The sequence below is a fragment of the Zingiber officinale genome, chromosome 2A (assembly GCF_018446385.1).
Source record: "Zingiber officinale cultivar Zhangliang chromosome 2A, Zo_v1.1, whole genome shotgun sequence".
Lineage (NCBI taxonomy): Eukaryota > Viridiplantae > Streptophyta > Magnoliopsida > Zingiberales > Zingiberaceae > Zingiber > Zingiber officinale.
The window spans coordinates 136,800,984-136,817,355 of record NC_055988.1 but is presented as its reverse complement, the minus strand read 5'-3'; the positions used below and the strand labels follow the sequence as shown (position 1 = coordinate 136,817,355).

General features: G+C 38.6%; 1 protein-coding gene and 1 long non-coding RNA gene across 2 annotated transcripts; both read left to right on the top strand.

Annotated features, from left to right (window-relative positions):
- The first annotated feature begins 1,105 nt into the window (after positions 1 to 1,105).
- Positions 1,106 to 1,666, top strand: LOC122044024 (uncharacterized protein Mb2734-like). Its single transcript, XM_042604571.1, has one exon. The coding sequence runs from the start codon at positions 1,106 to 1,108 to the stop codon at positions 1,664 to 1,666; it is 561 nt and encodes a 186-aa protein (XP_042460505.1).
- Positions 1,667 to 2,199: 533 nt separating this feature from the next.
- Positions 2,200 to 3,730, top strand: LOC122040068. Its single transcript, XR_006128495.1, has 4 exons — positions 2,200 to 2,228; positions 2,379 to 2,437; positions 2,620 to 2,719; positions 3,631 to 3,730. It is a non-coding gene; the product is annotated as an uncharacterized LOC122040068 (long non-coding RNA).
- The last annotated feature ends 12,642 nt before the right edge of the window (positions 3,731 to 16,372 follow it).

The window sequence follows — 16,372 nt, the reverse complement described above, 5'->3', positions numbered from 1 at the left end:
TCACCAGAGTACCTATTAAAGGTTTTAGCCAATCATGACTTTGATACCAAAATGTAACAAATGTAGCAACAACACCAAATAAAAGCACCAGGGGTAAACAAAATATTTTATGTAATACCCTTGGCTATGATACCAAAATGTAACAAATGTAGCAACAACACCAAATAAAAGCACTAGGGGTAAACAAAAGATTTTATGTAATACCCTTGGAGTATGGCACAATACCAGGAATTTTACAAGGTGTTGCGAGGATCAACTTGAGTATAGGCTAAGGTAGCTCATGAACTCAAGAGTGGCTAAAGAACTAAGTAAGACTTCAGGTTTTTCCCGTCTGTCTTGCTTAGTATCACTAAGGAGTTTATATAGAGGCTATTGGAAGAGACAAGATAAGACCAGGTACACATTTGGGGGCCCCATCGCATCTTATCATATCTTCTTCTTTACAGCTGCCTCACTCCTTTTTCTTCAAAACCAGGGTCACACATAGTTTTTACAATACCACCTAAACTAAAGGAATGACTCCCCGGGGCTCAGTTTCTAAAGTTTATACAGCTGTCCTGATTACTTCTGAGTGCTGGAATAATTGAGCAGATAGTGCTTGACATCTAGTTCTTGATGAGGATTGAAGCCTCTTTAGTCTCATCAATCGAATCTTCAATCATCCACTACAAGAAAAACCCTCATAGACATCGGTGGAACAACAACGGTTTTAACAAAAACCAATGTCTTTGAGTATTTTACACAGGATTTTCCAAAAACCGGTGTCTATGAGCGCAGATTTTCGCTCATAGACATTGATTTTTTTGCTGGTGTCTATGAGCACCTTTTTTTTGTCAATAGACACCGGTTTTAACAGCGGTTTTTAAAATCCGGTGTTAATGAACTAAAAATAATAATTTAATTTTTCCACCAGTCCAAATTTATAACACTTCACGAAGTTATCTCCAAACCTAAACCAATATCGTAAGCAGGTTTTATTAATGTGAAGCGGGCAGGCAGTGGCAGTCTAGCGTAACCGCGACTCGAACCGTCTGCCACACAACGCCTCTCCTCCTACCTTCCTCTCCCCCCAAACCTAAACCCATTCCCATCGATCTCTATCGCGATGGCATCCACGAAATTCTTTCACCACCTGCTTCTGCTCCTCGCCGTCGCCCTCCTCTCCCTCTTCCGCCGAGTCGTCGCCATCGCCCGACGCCTGCTCTCCTTCGTCTCCCTGTGCGAGTTGTTGCTCCACCTCTCCTTCCTCCGTTGCGGTCTCCGACCCGTCATGCTCGACCTCGGCCACGCGTCACTGTACATATGGGGCCCCAACCCCCGCCGCGCTAGCCGGAAGCCTGCCCTCTTCCTCATTCACGGCTTCGGCGGCAACTCAAAGTGGCAATGGGAGTGCCAGATCGGGGCCCTATCCCGCTCCTTCGATCTCTATATCCTGGACCTCCTCTTCTTCGGCAGATCCCGTTCCTCCTGCGCTGATTGTTCCGTGGGCTACCAGGCGCGGTGCGTCGCGAAGGCGATGCGCCTCCTCGGGGTTGCCCGGTACTCCGTGATGGGGATCAGCTACGGCGGGTTCGTGGCGTTCCGCCTGGCGGAGATGGAGGCGGAGTCGGTGGAGCGCGTGGCGATTCTCACCGCTGGAATCTGCATATGTCGCCGGAGCAGTTGAGGGTGATGTCTGCAAAAGAGAAGAGAGACGTGTACGAGCTGCTGCTGCCGTAGAAGGCGGACGATCTGAGGGCCCTCGTCAGCCGGTCCATGTACCGCCCACCCCCCCCAGTGCTTCACAAAGTTAAAGCACTTCACATTTTCTAAGGCTCTCTTTTCTATAGGGTTATTTAATCTAGTTGTTCTTCTATAGTTCATCAAACTAACAAGTTATATGATACACAGGATTCAGTAACTGTTGTAGGATATCCACTTGGGTGGAGATACAATCTCTGTGACAAAGGGTGTGGTATCATGAATTGAGGTTTGATTTCATGAAATTGTGATCATAAGCTTTTAGTATTTTTTTTGGTGAATTTTATATTCTTGCTGAGATTGTTTTATAGATGATAAATTGCTGACTTAAGTGTTATCAATTTTAAGTTGGTTGAAAATTTTAGAACATGGTGTCCAAATGAGTTTTTTAATATTAATCACTTTTTTTTTTGCTTCTGTTTCAGGTTAGTATGCTCATGGATCCTCTTATCTGCTTGATATTCAGATTGATGCTGCAATAAACCCTGGTTGGTAACTCAACCTAGTTTCCTTGCTAGAAAGATAGCATTTTATTTTTTAGATAGTTGGATGTTATTGCACCACTTTCTCTGGCAAGGTACAGATATATTCTTGTAAAAGCATATTAATGTTGTCAAAGAAACGTACTTGTTTTACAGGAAACAGTGGTGGTCCTGCCTTCAATGATCGTGGTGAGTGTATTGGTGTGGCATTCCAGGTATTCCTTCTACTAAATCTGCCTTTTATTTTCCCTACTTTATCTATTCCAAACTTTTCAAAAATCTTTTATAGATTAACTTTGTCCCAGAATAATGTTTAATGGAAATGCATCTGAGTACTGCTTTTGCACCTAAATTAGCATTCTACCTTCTTTCATATCTCACTAGATATTTCATTTAGGTTTTCAGATCCGAAGACACTGAAAATATTGGATATGTTATTCCAACCACTGTGGTTTCTCATTTTCTTGATGATTATGAAAGAAATGGGAAGTATACTGGTAAGCTGACATCTGAAAGATTCTATTTTGATAGATCTAGTTCAGAATGATTGTTAGATATAACTATCTAATGTTTTCGACTAGTTTGATTGGAGCTCCTAGCTAATTGATATAGAGAATGCAATACCTCTGATACCTATGACTATTCTAATTAAGCTGTATGTATGCTAGTTAGACTACCTAAGTCCACTTCGCGTGATTATGACTTGTGTCTTCATAAAGATTTAAATTTATACCTTTGTCAGTTTGGTTGTTGAATTAATTCTTTGTATGTTATTTAAGGTAATATAGGTTTTTTTTTTTTTTTGCTTCTCACATCATATTGGAGTTATTCACTTTAATAAATGCATGTATAGATTAAGGGTGCAAATTAATCAAATCGAGCCGAATAATATGAAAATATTGATATTTGAGTTCAAACTCAAAAAATATATATGATATTCGAAGCTTGAAAATACAAATAATTTTGTCTCGAGCTCGATTCAAAATAAAATTCGAGCTTGAGTTCGATTTGAATTGATCGAACCTTGATTTGAGCATATTCGAACTATAATTCGAAATAACTTAAATTTGAATTTTGTTCCAATTATTCAAATCTTAATTTGAATATATTTAAGTTAAAATAATGTTAAAATAATTAGAATTCAATTCGAGTTCGGCTCGCGAGCAGCTCGTGAACAATCTAACAAAATATTATGGGTTAGAATTTGGCCCGAAAAAATTATTGAACATGTTCGAGTTCTACTCGAATTCAATAATTTTGAATACGAATCAAATATTTTTTGAGCTAGCTTGAAAAACTCGCGAATTGGCTTGATTCGTTTGCACCTCTAGTATTGATGTGCGTGTGTGTATCATATTTTTTTTATAAATGACAGTTAGATTTTTTTATTTTTTTTTGGCAAAATTAGGATTTCCTTCTCTTGGGGTATTACTTCAGAAATTGGAGAATCCAGCATTGCGGGCATGCTTAAAAGTACCTTCTAATGAGGTATTTATGTTGATTTTCTAGAAGTCTGGGTTCTTAATTTTTATTCCATGTTCTGTAATATATTAAGATATGATATTACATAGTTTTGGTATATTTTCTACTTTAAACTGAGAGTATCTTGCTTGTAAAATCAAACAATTTGATATACTTGTGTGAAAGATCCGTAAACATGATTCTTTTGGCCTTCGGATGTGTCAAAAGAGTGTTCATGTAATGTTCCTTATGATATTATTATCCTGCTAATGATAATTTGATTCCCACATGTTGAATTTATCGGGTTTGGTTGTCATTTCAAAGCCTCATAGTTAAACACTATCCTATTGCTTAAAAAAAAATTATATTTGATTACACTTGTTCTTTTGGACCATTTAATTCCTTTATACATCATCAGTATATCAGAATAGCATTTTCTAAAAGCACATTATGCCAATTATTCATATCTACATCATAATAATATTTTAAAAAAAACACATTACATTAATATCTATTTTCATAAATGAGTCATAGTTAGAAGTTAGAACAATAAGTGATTCAGCTAGAGTCTAGAATAGGTAAATCCTATTTCATTTCTTATAATGTCATATGGTTCCCATTGTCTTTCTCAACCAGTATCTTATAAGTGTGTAAATAAAATTGACTAAACCTGAGTGTCTAAGTGTGCAACTAATGTACATATTTCATTAGGAGCCTTCTCTGCATGCAGCTGTGATGCTTGAACAAGCATCCTACTGCTATTTGCTTTCCATTCCACCAATGTTACGCAAGTATGGTTTTCATCTTGTTTTGTCTGGAAATCGTTACTACATTTCTGATCAGGTACTCGATTGCATGTCAAATTCATCTTCATATTGAAACTTGTCTCAGATATTTAAAGCATGTTCAAAGTTTTATGTGCTAATTGTAAAACATTCATTCTGTAAAATGTAGAGACAACATGTGATTCGAGCTTACAGGAATACACTCTTCGTTTATAGAGAAAATGGTTGGAGTTATATATCTGATCATGTTCACTACAATGTTGGAAGGTTCTCTATGCTTTGTTTGTATATTTGTGCATTTATCTTTGATGCTTTTGACCTTATCTCCTTCCATTTACATACGTGGTATTCTTTTATTGGAGTTCTTGATTTGGCTATCAAGCATATGCTGGAGGTTTTGGCTTGCAGTCATCTGTCCCTAGCCACACAAAATGTATTCCTTAATGAATTTTCCCATGTTGTCCAGGTACTTCTATAGATTCTTCCTCATGATATTTTTGTTTAGTAGTTCGTAAATCTTAAAATCTTGCTATACCTTGATTCATCAGAGCATGGGAATGAAATTTGAGGTTTACAATCTTCGACTACCTGTTATCAATATGGTCTCACTTTGCAGCATGTATAATTCTTCTGTTTTTGTTCTTTGTTGTAGTTAAGTAGACCAAATGATACTTTTGTTTGACAGATTAGAACAGTGGATGTTTTAACTCAGAAAACTAGGCATTTGAAGGTGAAAAGTGGTGAGATTAGGGAAATGAAAGGCGCAAGAAGAATGAAGCAGGATAGCAAGTTGAACATATTCTAATTCTCATAATTTAATGTAGCCTTAGCTTGATTTTTGACTTACGATGTTCTACCTTGATGTGTTGTTAAAAGAATGTTCTACCTTGATTCTGATATCTATTAGCTTTTGATGTAAAAAGAATGTGTGTGTATTTTATGGATACTGTTGTAAGAAGAATATTTATGTAATTTGTAAATATTTGTGTATTTTATGGATCCTATTGAATGAAGAATATTTGTGTAATTTGTGAATATTTGTGTATTTTTTTTGTTACTGTGGGTTTTTCACTATTTCGGAAATCAAATTTGTGTTGTTAAAAAATACTGATATAACATCGGTTTTCCGCCACTGCAAAACCGGTGTCATTAACTAATATTTACATCGGTCGTATACCGCTGCCAAAACTGGTGTTATTAACATAAAATATTACATCGGTTTTACACCGTTGATGAAATAGTGTCGTTAAGTGATACTACACCAGTTAATAACCGATTCGAACACCGGTGTCGTTAAGTGATACTACACCGGTTTTAACCCGATGTCTAAAATGGCAGACCTTTTACATCGCCTTCATAGACATCGGTCGAAAATGTAATAGACACCGGTGGAAAACCGATGTCTATAAGGGTTTTTGTTGTAGTGATCTGAACTAATTCCTCTTGGTCATCAGGAATATAGGATACAGAAGTTACATAATGAATTAACCTTGACAAGACATCAGCTAACTCATTGTTTCTTCCTTCAATATGCTCAAATTTAATGTCTACTCCTGTTCCTGTAATATAATCAATGAAAGAGATCCACCTGACTCTTGAGGGCTTGTTTTGCACAGTTTTGTTGAAGAACTTGATAATCGCATGACAGTCAGTCCTGTGAATAATTTCTTTTTTTTATGAAGATAATGTATCTTCATTGCAGTCAAGGCCTCCATACATGCATATATTTCTGCATCAATTGTTTCTTTGACTGTAGGGAATTTTCCACTTGCTTACGCGCAAACTCGTTCAGTATTTCTTGAATCAAATTTTGACTTTTTCCACTTGCAAATACCTCCCCATCCTTCCATGGAGCCATTTGTTTCAATAATAATATAGGCGTCTGTAGGGGGAAGTTCTAAATCTGGAAGTGCTTGAACAATTCTTCTAATTTTTTTTAACAATTTCCCAGTCAGAAGTTTTGAATTTTCGATCACCATTTGGGGATGTTTTGGAGTAAAGAGGTCCCAAAAGAGTACTTAGATTCTTAATATATGGCCTTGCATAATTGAGAATTCCTAGCCAAGATCTAAGACCCTTTAGAGTTTGTAGTTTCTGCTCATCAAAATCAATGATCTTCTTTACAATATGTTGCTGGAGCTTGATTTTTCTGTTTCCCACAGTAGTTCCGAGAAACTCAATTTCTGGTTGAGCAATCTTCATTTTAGAAGGTGATAACACCAATCCTTCTTTGGCACAAATATCAAGCATCTTAATTAAATGTTGGACATGAGCTTCTTCTGAAGGTGAGAATACTAATATGTCATCAATGTAAACTATTAGAAATTCTTCACAATCTTTGAAGCAATTATCCATCTTGCACTGAAAAATAGCTGGGGCATTTTTCAGGCCAAATAGCATTACTAACCATTCATATAAGCCTTGTGGTACTAAGAAAGTCGTCCAAGGAATTAAATCAGGGTTCATCATTACTTGATGGAAACTAGACTTTAGGTCAAACTTAGAAAATATCCAACTATTGTCTATCTTCTTCAAAATAAGATTAATGCTTGGCAAAGAATATGTAACGCCCACCCTCCTAGTGCTCTCTAGGGTGAACGGTACTTATCTATGAACTTTACTTAACTAGTGTTGCTTACACTAATGATAGTAGTACATAAAATTTTCTAAACTTAGATGCAAAACTTTTCCACTAATTTGGTTCTTACGGTGAGCGACATCATAACATGCAATTAAGTAGCATAAGTACTACTAGCTTCTTAATGCATTCTTACGAAACATGTAACACATAAAGGAACATAAATGATCCATTTCAACACTCAACTCAAAATTCTAAAGCAGTTAAAGCATTTCTAACTATAATTGCATGCAAAGGGCCATATTGAATTTCTTGCACTCTTTAAAACTAATCTCCATATAATGTATCAAATAGTATACCTCATGTGTCAAAAACATCAATCTTAGGAAAATATGAAATCATAATATCTAATAATCATCCACCAAAACTAGTCTATTCAATCATTAATAATAGAAATACTAGACGACACTCGACCCATGCAAAACTAACAATTTATGACATCCTCTTAACAATAATTAAAAGTAAAATCTCTAAAATTTTACTAGCAATTTTAAAAAAGAAATCTTAATATGCTCCCAACGAATTCCCAAGGCTTTCCATAGTCCAGGCATCACACACACACCATCACGCATCCCCTTGTCGCCTTCCTTCACTATTGTTTTTCTTTTCCTTTATCTGCAGTAAGAGGAAATGCAACTAGTAAGCAACAAGACTTAGTAAGTACTATCTAGCTCACAAAAATCTTGAAATGTGCAAACATGCTTTTAAAATACTTTTCATGCCAGAATCTTTACTATTACTTACACTGATAGTACAGATAAACATGCGTAAATACTTTTGTACTAATAGAGGAACTAAGACATGTTTAACTCAAGGCAACAAGCATATACAAGCATTTAACTTTCTTAAACATAAACAAGCATTTAACTTTCTTAAACTTGCTTTTTCTTATCTTATCTTGAAACTTGGAAATTCTTTAAACTTGAAAAACTTTGCTAAAACATATACTTGAAAATAAATAGCTTCACTTGGGATCCCTAAGGCGTAAGTACCATCTCATGCGGGTTCCCTAATAAGTTGGGGTAGCGATCCACCAATCCTAAAAGAGCAGACCTCGGTCTACCAGGGCCAAGACCTCGGAATTGGACACCTGGATTTATTTACGACAACCTTGGAAGTCGGGTACTGGCCTTTCAAAATAAAATATCTTAATTATTTCTTCTTTAAATGCCTTGGCATTTTAACAAACACCTTGTGTGCCAAAATCCCTAAAGTCTTGATTTTGGGATCTACTTAAGGCCTTGGCCTTTTTCTTTCTTTTCTTTATCTTTCTTATACTTTTTTTAAACTCAAAATACTGATAGGGTATTTTTTTTTCCATATGTATCTATAAGTGAAACTAACTAGGTAACACACAATCATGCATAGAACACAAAAGAAATCTGTACATACAATATTTCTACGGCAAGAAATCAACGGAAAACACCTCTTACTGTAGGTGAGCAGTACTTACCGTATTATCTTGAACTTACTAACGCGAAAACTCTCTATGATTCCTGTGAAACTTGAGATCCTCGCGCTTTGCTTACGTCCACGCGTTCCTCTCGTCGAGACGAGTCGAAAAATATCCAAAAGCTCCCTCAAAACTTGTCCTAGCCGGCCACCACAAGAAGCCCTAGGCTTCTTTTGTTTTTCGCCCAAACCCAAGAGAAATTCGGTGCACAAAAGAAAGAGGAGGAATTAGGTCGAGAATCCCCTTATTTCACTTAAGTTCTTCTATTTATACCTAAGGGTATTTATGTTATCTATTACCATTTAAATTTACTTTCACCCTCTATTTGATCAGCACAGCCTTGCTGGGTTCTTGGTCATCCGAAACAACTTAAGGCTTTGCTTTACTAGAGGTCTCTGGTTCGATCCTTAGCCCGGTCTCTTTTTGCCTCAACTTTGCATCTTTTGGTAAAAATACCAAACGACCTCCGAAAATTCTATAAAAATACTCTAAAAATTTCTAAAAATCTCTAGAATATTTCTAAAGAATTTCTAAATATTTATAAGCACTTTTAGGACTCAAAACAAGGAAATTTGGGATGTTACAGAATACTAGTCCTTGTAAGTGTTATCATTAAGGGTCTTATAGTTAAATACTAACCTTTCTTTGCCTTTCTTTTCCTGACCAGTAATTGGATCCATTGTAGTTCCAGATTGGACAATAAAAGCCATAGTCCTGTGTCTGCTGGTACTAGGTCTAATAACTTTCAGTGATTATAAGGCATCAATATGTACCTTGAAACTGGACTCCATTGCAAGGGTAATATGCTTCAAGGGTTTGTCCTGGATAGTTAAATCCAAGTTGATTATGTCCAAAGTACATATAACCCTGTTTTTTGCCCAATGTAAAATAGGATTTTCTCCAATATATCCAGCATCCTTTAATCTCTGCATAAGTGGTGCAAATTGTAGCTTAAAATTTGTATTATAACCACAACATACCTTAGATGCTAATTCATTATTCAAGGTTATAAATTCTTCTTCGTCCATTATCAATTCTGGTATAGCATGTGCTGAAATGTTGACTTCTGGTGTAGTATTAATTGTTGTAATACTTCTATAGAATATTATTTCTGATCCTTCAATTCGAAGTCCTCCTGCTACTGTTCTAATAAAATTACAACCCAAAAGTATTTGGATTCCGTCCTTTAAATTCATGTGCAGTTGATAAGTAAAAGGAATTCGGAATTTATGGGTACTTATAGTCATCATACCATCCTTGACTTTCATCCTCATTTCTTGCTGAGAATTTATACTCGAGAAAACAACCTTGTAGTTTATTTCTTGAAAGGCTTCCTTCGGAAGAGCATTCTTGCAAATACAACATTTTGTTGCTCCTATGTCTAAAATGGCCTGAACCTTTGTAAAATACCGGAAAAATGGAGAATAATGATAAGAAAATTTTCCGAAATTTTTGAAAAATTTTCGGAGCTTGTACGGACGAGTTAACGGGGATAAAAACGGGGTCCAGAAAAGCCTGTTTATGCTACCCATTTAAGTGAAGAAAAGTTTGCTTTTTCTTTTCTTTTCTTTTATTTTCTTTTATTTAATTTCTCTCCTCCGGTTTCTCTTTGACGCCGCGCCCCCTCCCCCTCGCGCCTTCTCCTTCTTCCCCGATCTTCTACCCTAACCGCTACACAGCAGTTTTCACCTCCTCGCCGAACCTGATTTCCCTCTTCTTTTCCCCTTTCTTCGCATTGTTGTGCCCTAGATCTGCAGCGCGCCTCCAGCCGACCGCCACAAGAGCACCGCCGACTCCTTCTCTCGGTCAATCCATCCTCACCGGCCGACGAGAGCTAAGGAAAAGCCGATCTCTTCCTCACGCACGCCCGACGCTACTGCCATTGTGAGCCGTCGCTCGAAGCTAGGCGGTCAGCGACGCCGGCCACCTTCTCCTTCTTTCGGCATCCGAGCCCTAGCATCGCTGCTGACCCATCTCCTCTCTTTTTATTGTCGGCCAAAGCCCTGAGCAGTGCCGATCAAGCCAACTCTCTTTTCCTTTGCCCTAGCGATGACAGACGGTCGCCCCTCTCTGCCGACCTCACGCCTCGGCACTGGTTGCTGATCACCAGGTGCTGCCGTGCCACCGATGGGCTAGTAGTGCCCTAGTTCTCCACCGCCGCAGCCACCTAGCCTCACTGTGCCGCCTCTGCCTCTGCCCTAGTACCGGTAGCCAACCTGTTCCTCTGCCCTAGTGTCGGCAAACAAGCCTTCTTCCCTCTGTGTTGCGGGCAGCCACAGGATTTCGGGCATCAATAGATTGCTATAGCCTATTGACAGAGAGGAAGAAGATTTAGGTAAGGTATGTTAGGTATTTGGATTTTGATTTGGGGTCTTGCGCTGAACGGATTTGGCTGATCACTGTGGTAGTGAATGTTTTCCTGCAGCATCGTTTGATCTCCGGCAGCAAGTAGATTCCAGCAGCAAACGACCCTACTTCCAACAGTGATAAACGGCTGTGAGTTTAAGGTAAGGCATAGGAATTTGATATATGCTGTTGATCATGTATGAGTTGAATTAGGTTTATGTGTTGATTAGGGATTTGCCCTAATTTAGGGTTAGAGAGTTTATTTAGCTATTTATAAGAATGTAGCTAAATAAAAATATATTCAATTGGTAACACAGGGCCTTAACGTGAGACGAGCATCTCGACGTCGGATTTGGACCGATTTAGATCTTGTTATTTGGAGGTGGGTGTCACGCCCCCAAATGAGTCTCTGCCAGACAAAAATACGACAACATCTCCCCTGTACCGGTGACAATCTGTAGCATCCATACAAGCAAAATACATCAGCCACATGCGGCTGGAATATTTATATACACAACCACGCAGTTATAATAACAGCCCACTCGACTGGAATGAAACAATCACAACCACGCAGTTATATATAAAACAACCCACACGGCTGTACTAAAACACAGCGGAAAAACGAAGGAAAGCCCACACAACACAAATAAATACAATACATGCCGGCACGGCTTAAACACAAATACAACACCAAAACCATAAGATAGTCACATAGCTATACACAAATACAATGCCAAAAATAAGAAAAGAATATACAAAAGAAAACAAGCACGATCTTCGGATGTGACGTAGGACTCGGCAGACATAATCATAACTGACATACAAACTGCACAAACCACTACTGACATAATGATAAATACATACCCAATCTGAAATCGACACAAGGTACAAAGATCAGTAAACTCACTGGATCTGCAACAGACATACCCATGACGCATGTGCAATATAAATACAACTGCATATACATGTAAAATAAATGACATGTATGCAGCATGACAACCATATGCAACAAACATATCTCAAACAAGTGCAACAACCACAATCACATGCAACTAGTATATAATAGGCATGTATGCAAATATATATCCACCGATGCACCGCGCATCATATGCAAATGTGTATGCATGCTCCATGGTCACCCCCGCCACCTCTCCAGACACCACGACCCCTGTATGGCCGAGAGGCTTGGGTCCGTGACAAACCGTACAAGCCTCACGCACATAACCGCTATAAAGCGACTGAGGCGACAATATACTATGTAGTTATCTAACTACATAGCTAAGGGTCCCTGACCACTCACAACTCAAGCCCCCTGACTACTGTACCCTCAAGATCCACTACTCCAAAGTGGTCGAGGCTGACAGAGTAAAAACAATGAGCAGCTGAGTAAGCACGACAGGACATAGCTCCACTCCCAGCTACCACTCTCCATCAGTGGTAGAGTGGACAGCTATAAAAGACTGACGACCCTCTCAACCACAAGGGAGACTAGTTGTCAGATGCAATGAATGATGAACATGATATATATATAATCATGATACAAACACCGTCATCATCCATGCAACCTCTAAACCACATAAGCACTCCACAACATGAATATAATTGTCATGATAAATCCACACATCCCACCAAACACATGTACACAACTACCCACGTATGATCAACCAAAAATCTCTAATAATTCCACTGGACACATATACACAGAACATAAGTACAATCAACATGTATCCTCCAATAATAAACACATCAGACACGTGTATAAACCATAAACATATAATCAACACAACTCCTCCAAAAGTACATAACCAAACACGTGTGTACATACAACATGCAAATGTAGGGTCAACATGATGACTCCTAAAACACATACCAAGCTACATACAATCCACATTATATGCATAAATCAGCATGATAAATCCAACCACTCGACAATCCCTACAATACATACTTTACACGCGTAATCACAGCAGAGTAGAAATCAAGAGTAGAGACTGTATATGATATAACTAGGACATCTCAAAGATCAAGCATAAGTATCAAGCAAGAAGGCAACCAACAAATACAATATAAGGAAAAGCGGCCTAATCCATCACATATAACCATGCACTAAGCTCAATAAAATCTACATAGAGCTAAGGAAGAAATACTCGCCTTTATATGTAGATCGTGTCCGGAAATCCCACGTCGAAACGCTCGTCCCGAAGCCAAGTCCTGCGATCATATAGTATATTTAGCTAATTACATAGAAAGTAATTAACTAAACAACTTCCCTCCACCTAATTAGAATAACCCTAATCAAACATGATTAAGGATTAATCCCCCAACTAACCTTAACCATAATACAACCTACTTAGATTAGGTTATACATGATATATCTCCAAAACTCCTCCAAATCAACATATCACAACAGAATTCCAAATTCCTTAACCATGAATCAATCACACATAATTCATCCATTTCAATTAATTAAATCCATAATCAACTCAACCTACATCACCCTAATCATATCCAAATATAGACATGAAATTCACTTCAAAACTCACCTAAACTCAGAAGGTCAGCTGGTGTTCCACAGCCGGAGATGTGCTTGTTGTCAAAAAGGGTGAGCAGTGCTAGGCGGAGCTATTGCCATCTAAACCAAAAATCCTAAATCAGTACCCTAGCCACTTGATTCATATTCTAAATATGTGAACGAAACAACAGCATGAAATGAGTGTCCTTGTTACCTCATAGCTCCTAACAGTGAATGCTCACTGTTCTAGCAGCAATATACTACAACCAGGGGCCACCAATGATGCTGCCAGTGCAAACAGAGGAGACAAGAAGGCTTAGCATTTCGTCAAACATCTATCCTGCATCACCACACGAAAGGCCAGAGTTTCATAAATCGATCAAACACCTACTCATAATATCCCCCCAAAAGTCGTAGAGATCGACTCTAGGTAATTAACCACCAACCATGACTTACCCCTTATCCAGAAGCAGTGAAAAGGAAGAGACGATGGAATCTCTGATGCAAGATCCACAGCTTTTTCTTGACTCCGCAAGCAAGGGGAACGGATTGCCCTAATCTCTTGGTTGAATCTCCTTTTCTCGGCGACAGCAACCCTTGGTTAACTGCGACACTAGGCAACGATCTGAGGAGAAAGATGGCTGGAGGGAGCAGGCGATCGACAAAGAAGAAGGGTGGCCTAGTTGTCGTGCGACGCCGATATGATCGGGCGGTGTCCGCTGGGCAGCGGGCACCGGGCGATGTCGGGCAGAAGTGACACTAAAAGAAAAGGGAGAGGGCGACGGATCCGGTGGAGGAAAAGAATGGTCGCTGCTGGTGATGAACTCGCATGGCCGACGATCGGGCGAGGAGGAATCGAGAGAGGGAGGCTCGGGAGAAAAGAAACTCGCGCGAAGGAGGAGGAGGAGGAAATTGGGGAATTAGGGCTTAATTAAATACTTAGGTTTAATTTAATTAAACTCAAAGTTTTCTCCTTCATCAACTCCCACTTAAATGATGTTCCAAATAGGCCCCACTGTACCCCAAATCCATCCCCTCAAAACGGGTCATACGGACTTTGTTTAATTCCCGAAAACTTTCTAAAAATTCTTGAAAAATCCAATAAAATTTTTCATCCAATAATATTTATTATTTACTTTTACGGTATCTTACATTCTCCCCCACTAATAAAAATTTGGTCCCCAAATTTACTGGTCAACTCAAGGATCTTCATCCAAGGTAACCACCAAGCAATATACTCATATACCACTCCATCTAAGTATCATGAACAAATCACCAACCGTGATGATCCAACTACCCCTGAAATTCATAATCCACTATCAGCATATCCTTCAACAACTATATAGGGCCGCTTAAACTATCCATCAGTCCGAAGGTGAAAATATATACTAAAGCAAACTCCGAACCCAAAGTCTGTTGTAACCACAATCAAAACCATGATATGAACTCGCTAATCTCCATCCAATATAAAACACAGAGATGTACCAGGAGGTCCGGTAATCTCTCTGGAGTATTATCCTGCTACTCAATCCAATTGGATCTGTCCTACAAATCGATAGCTAGGGAGTAGGTCGTCGCCCAACAATGATTATCCAAACCAAAATATCCTCTCCAAGTCCTGGATAATCCCACAACAAAATCCGTCATAACATGCTCCCAACTTCACTCCAGTATCCAAATCAACAGACACAATCCTGCTAGCCTCTGATATTCAGCCTCCCCGTGCTGACCCACTAGACATCAAGCTACAAAATTCGAAATGTCTTCCTTCATATCTTTCCACCAATCAGAATGCTCCCAGTCTCCATACATCAGGTGTCAACCGAATGTGTCACAAATCCAGATCAATGTGTTTCCTGCAGTAACTCCTCCCGGATAAGAAGTGACGCGAAAACACACATAATCTTCCATAGAAATCAAAGAATCTCATTCCCATTCCATGCTCATTCGGTATACTGGCATGAGACTACTCCGCCCATGCTACATCGGAACTGTACCAAACCTCGAGTATGATACATCTGTGTAGAGTACAAATCTGTCTACACTAGAAAGCACAACTAAGACGATGCTGTTAATAATCGTTTCAACTCCTAAAACTAATCTCATAAGCATCTGTCCACGAAAGTTCTATTCCTTTCCTAAACAGCCCAGTCAACGACATAATGCTGAATAAACTCACAGCCAATCTCCGGTAATATCCAACCAGATCAAGAAAGCTACGAGTATCCTGTATAGACTATGACTACTCCCAACTGATAACAGCCTCTATCTCCTGTGGATCCACCGATATCCCTCTACCAAAGATAATGTGTCCCAAAAATCCCACACAAGACAATCCAAATACGCACGACTGAACTCCACATATAGATGTTCCCGTCGAAACATCTCTAAAACTATGCGAAGTTAGAGTACGTGATCCACCTCGGATCGAAAATAGATCACAACATCGTCAATGGAGACAATGAAAACTAATCTAAACACCCTAATAATACCAAATACATCGAGTCCATGAAAACATAATGTCTAAGGTACTGTAAGCCTAAACGATAAAACCATAGACTCATAATATCCGTACAACAGGCACACACAACCGTAAGATCCCCGACAAAGTTGTGATCTGATCACGAACTACAAATCAACAAATCCATATATATCATAGACATACCACACTCCATGTCATTATCAACCTCAAGTATCAAATAGTATATCATCAAGTCAAATATCCATTAATAAATCATCAAAAGACAACATATCACCACACATGATCTCACAATATCCATCAATTAAAAGCATCCTCAACATCAATCAAATATGATAACTTCATGTACAATGATAGCGAAAAGGAAATCATCCAACTATTTAACACTCACTGCCGACAAACTAGCTGTATCCAAAAAGTCTGGCAAATCTCATCATCTCATCCTCTTAGATACTCAAATATCCACAGTAAAAGAA

Bases quoted from the DNA above. Each gene is read 5' to 3' on its own strand.
- LOC122044024 (XM_042604571.1), top strand. From the start codon at position 1,106: ATGGCATCCACGAAATTCTTTCACCACCTGCTTCTGCTCCTCGCCGTC.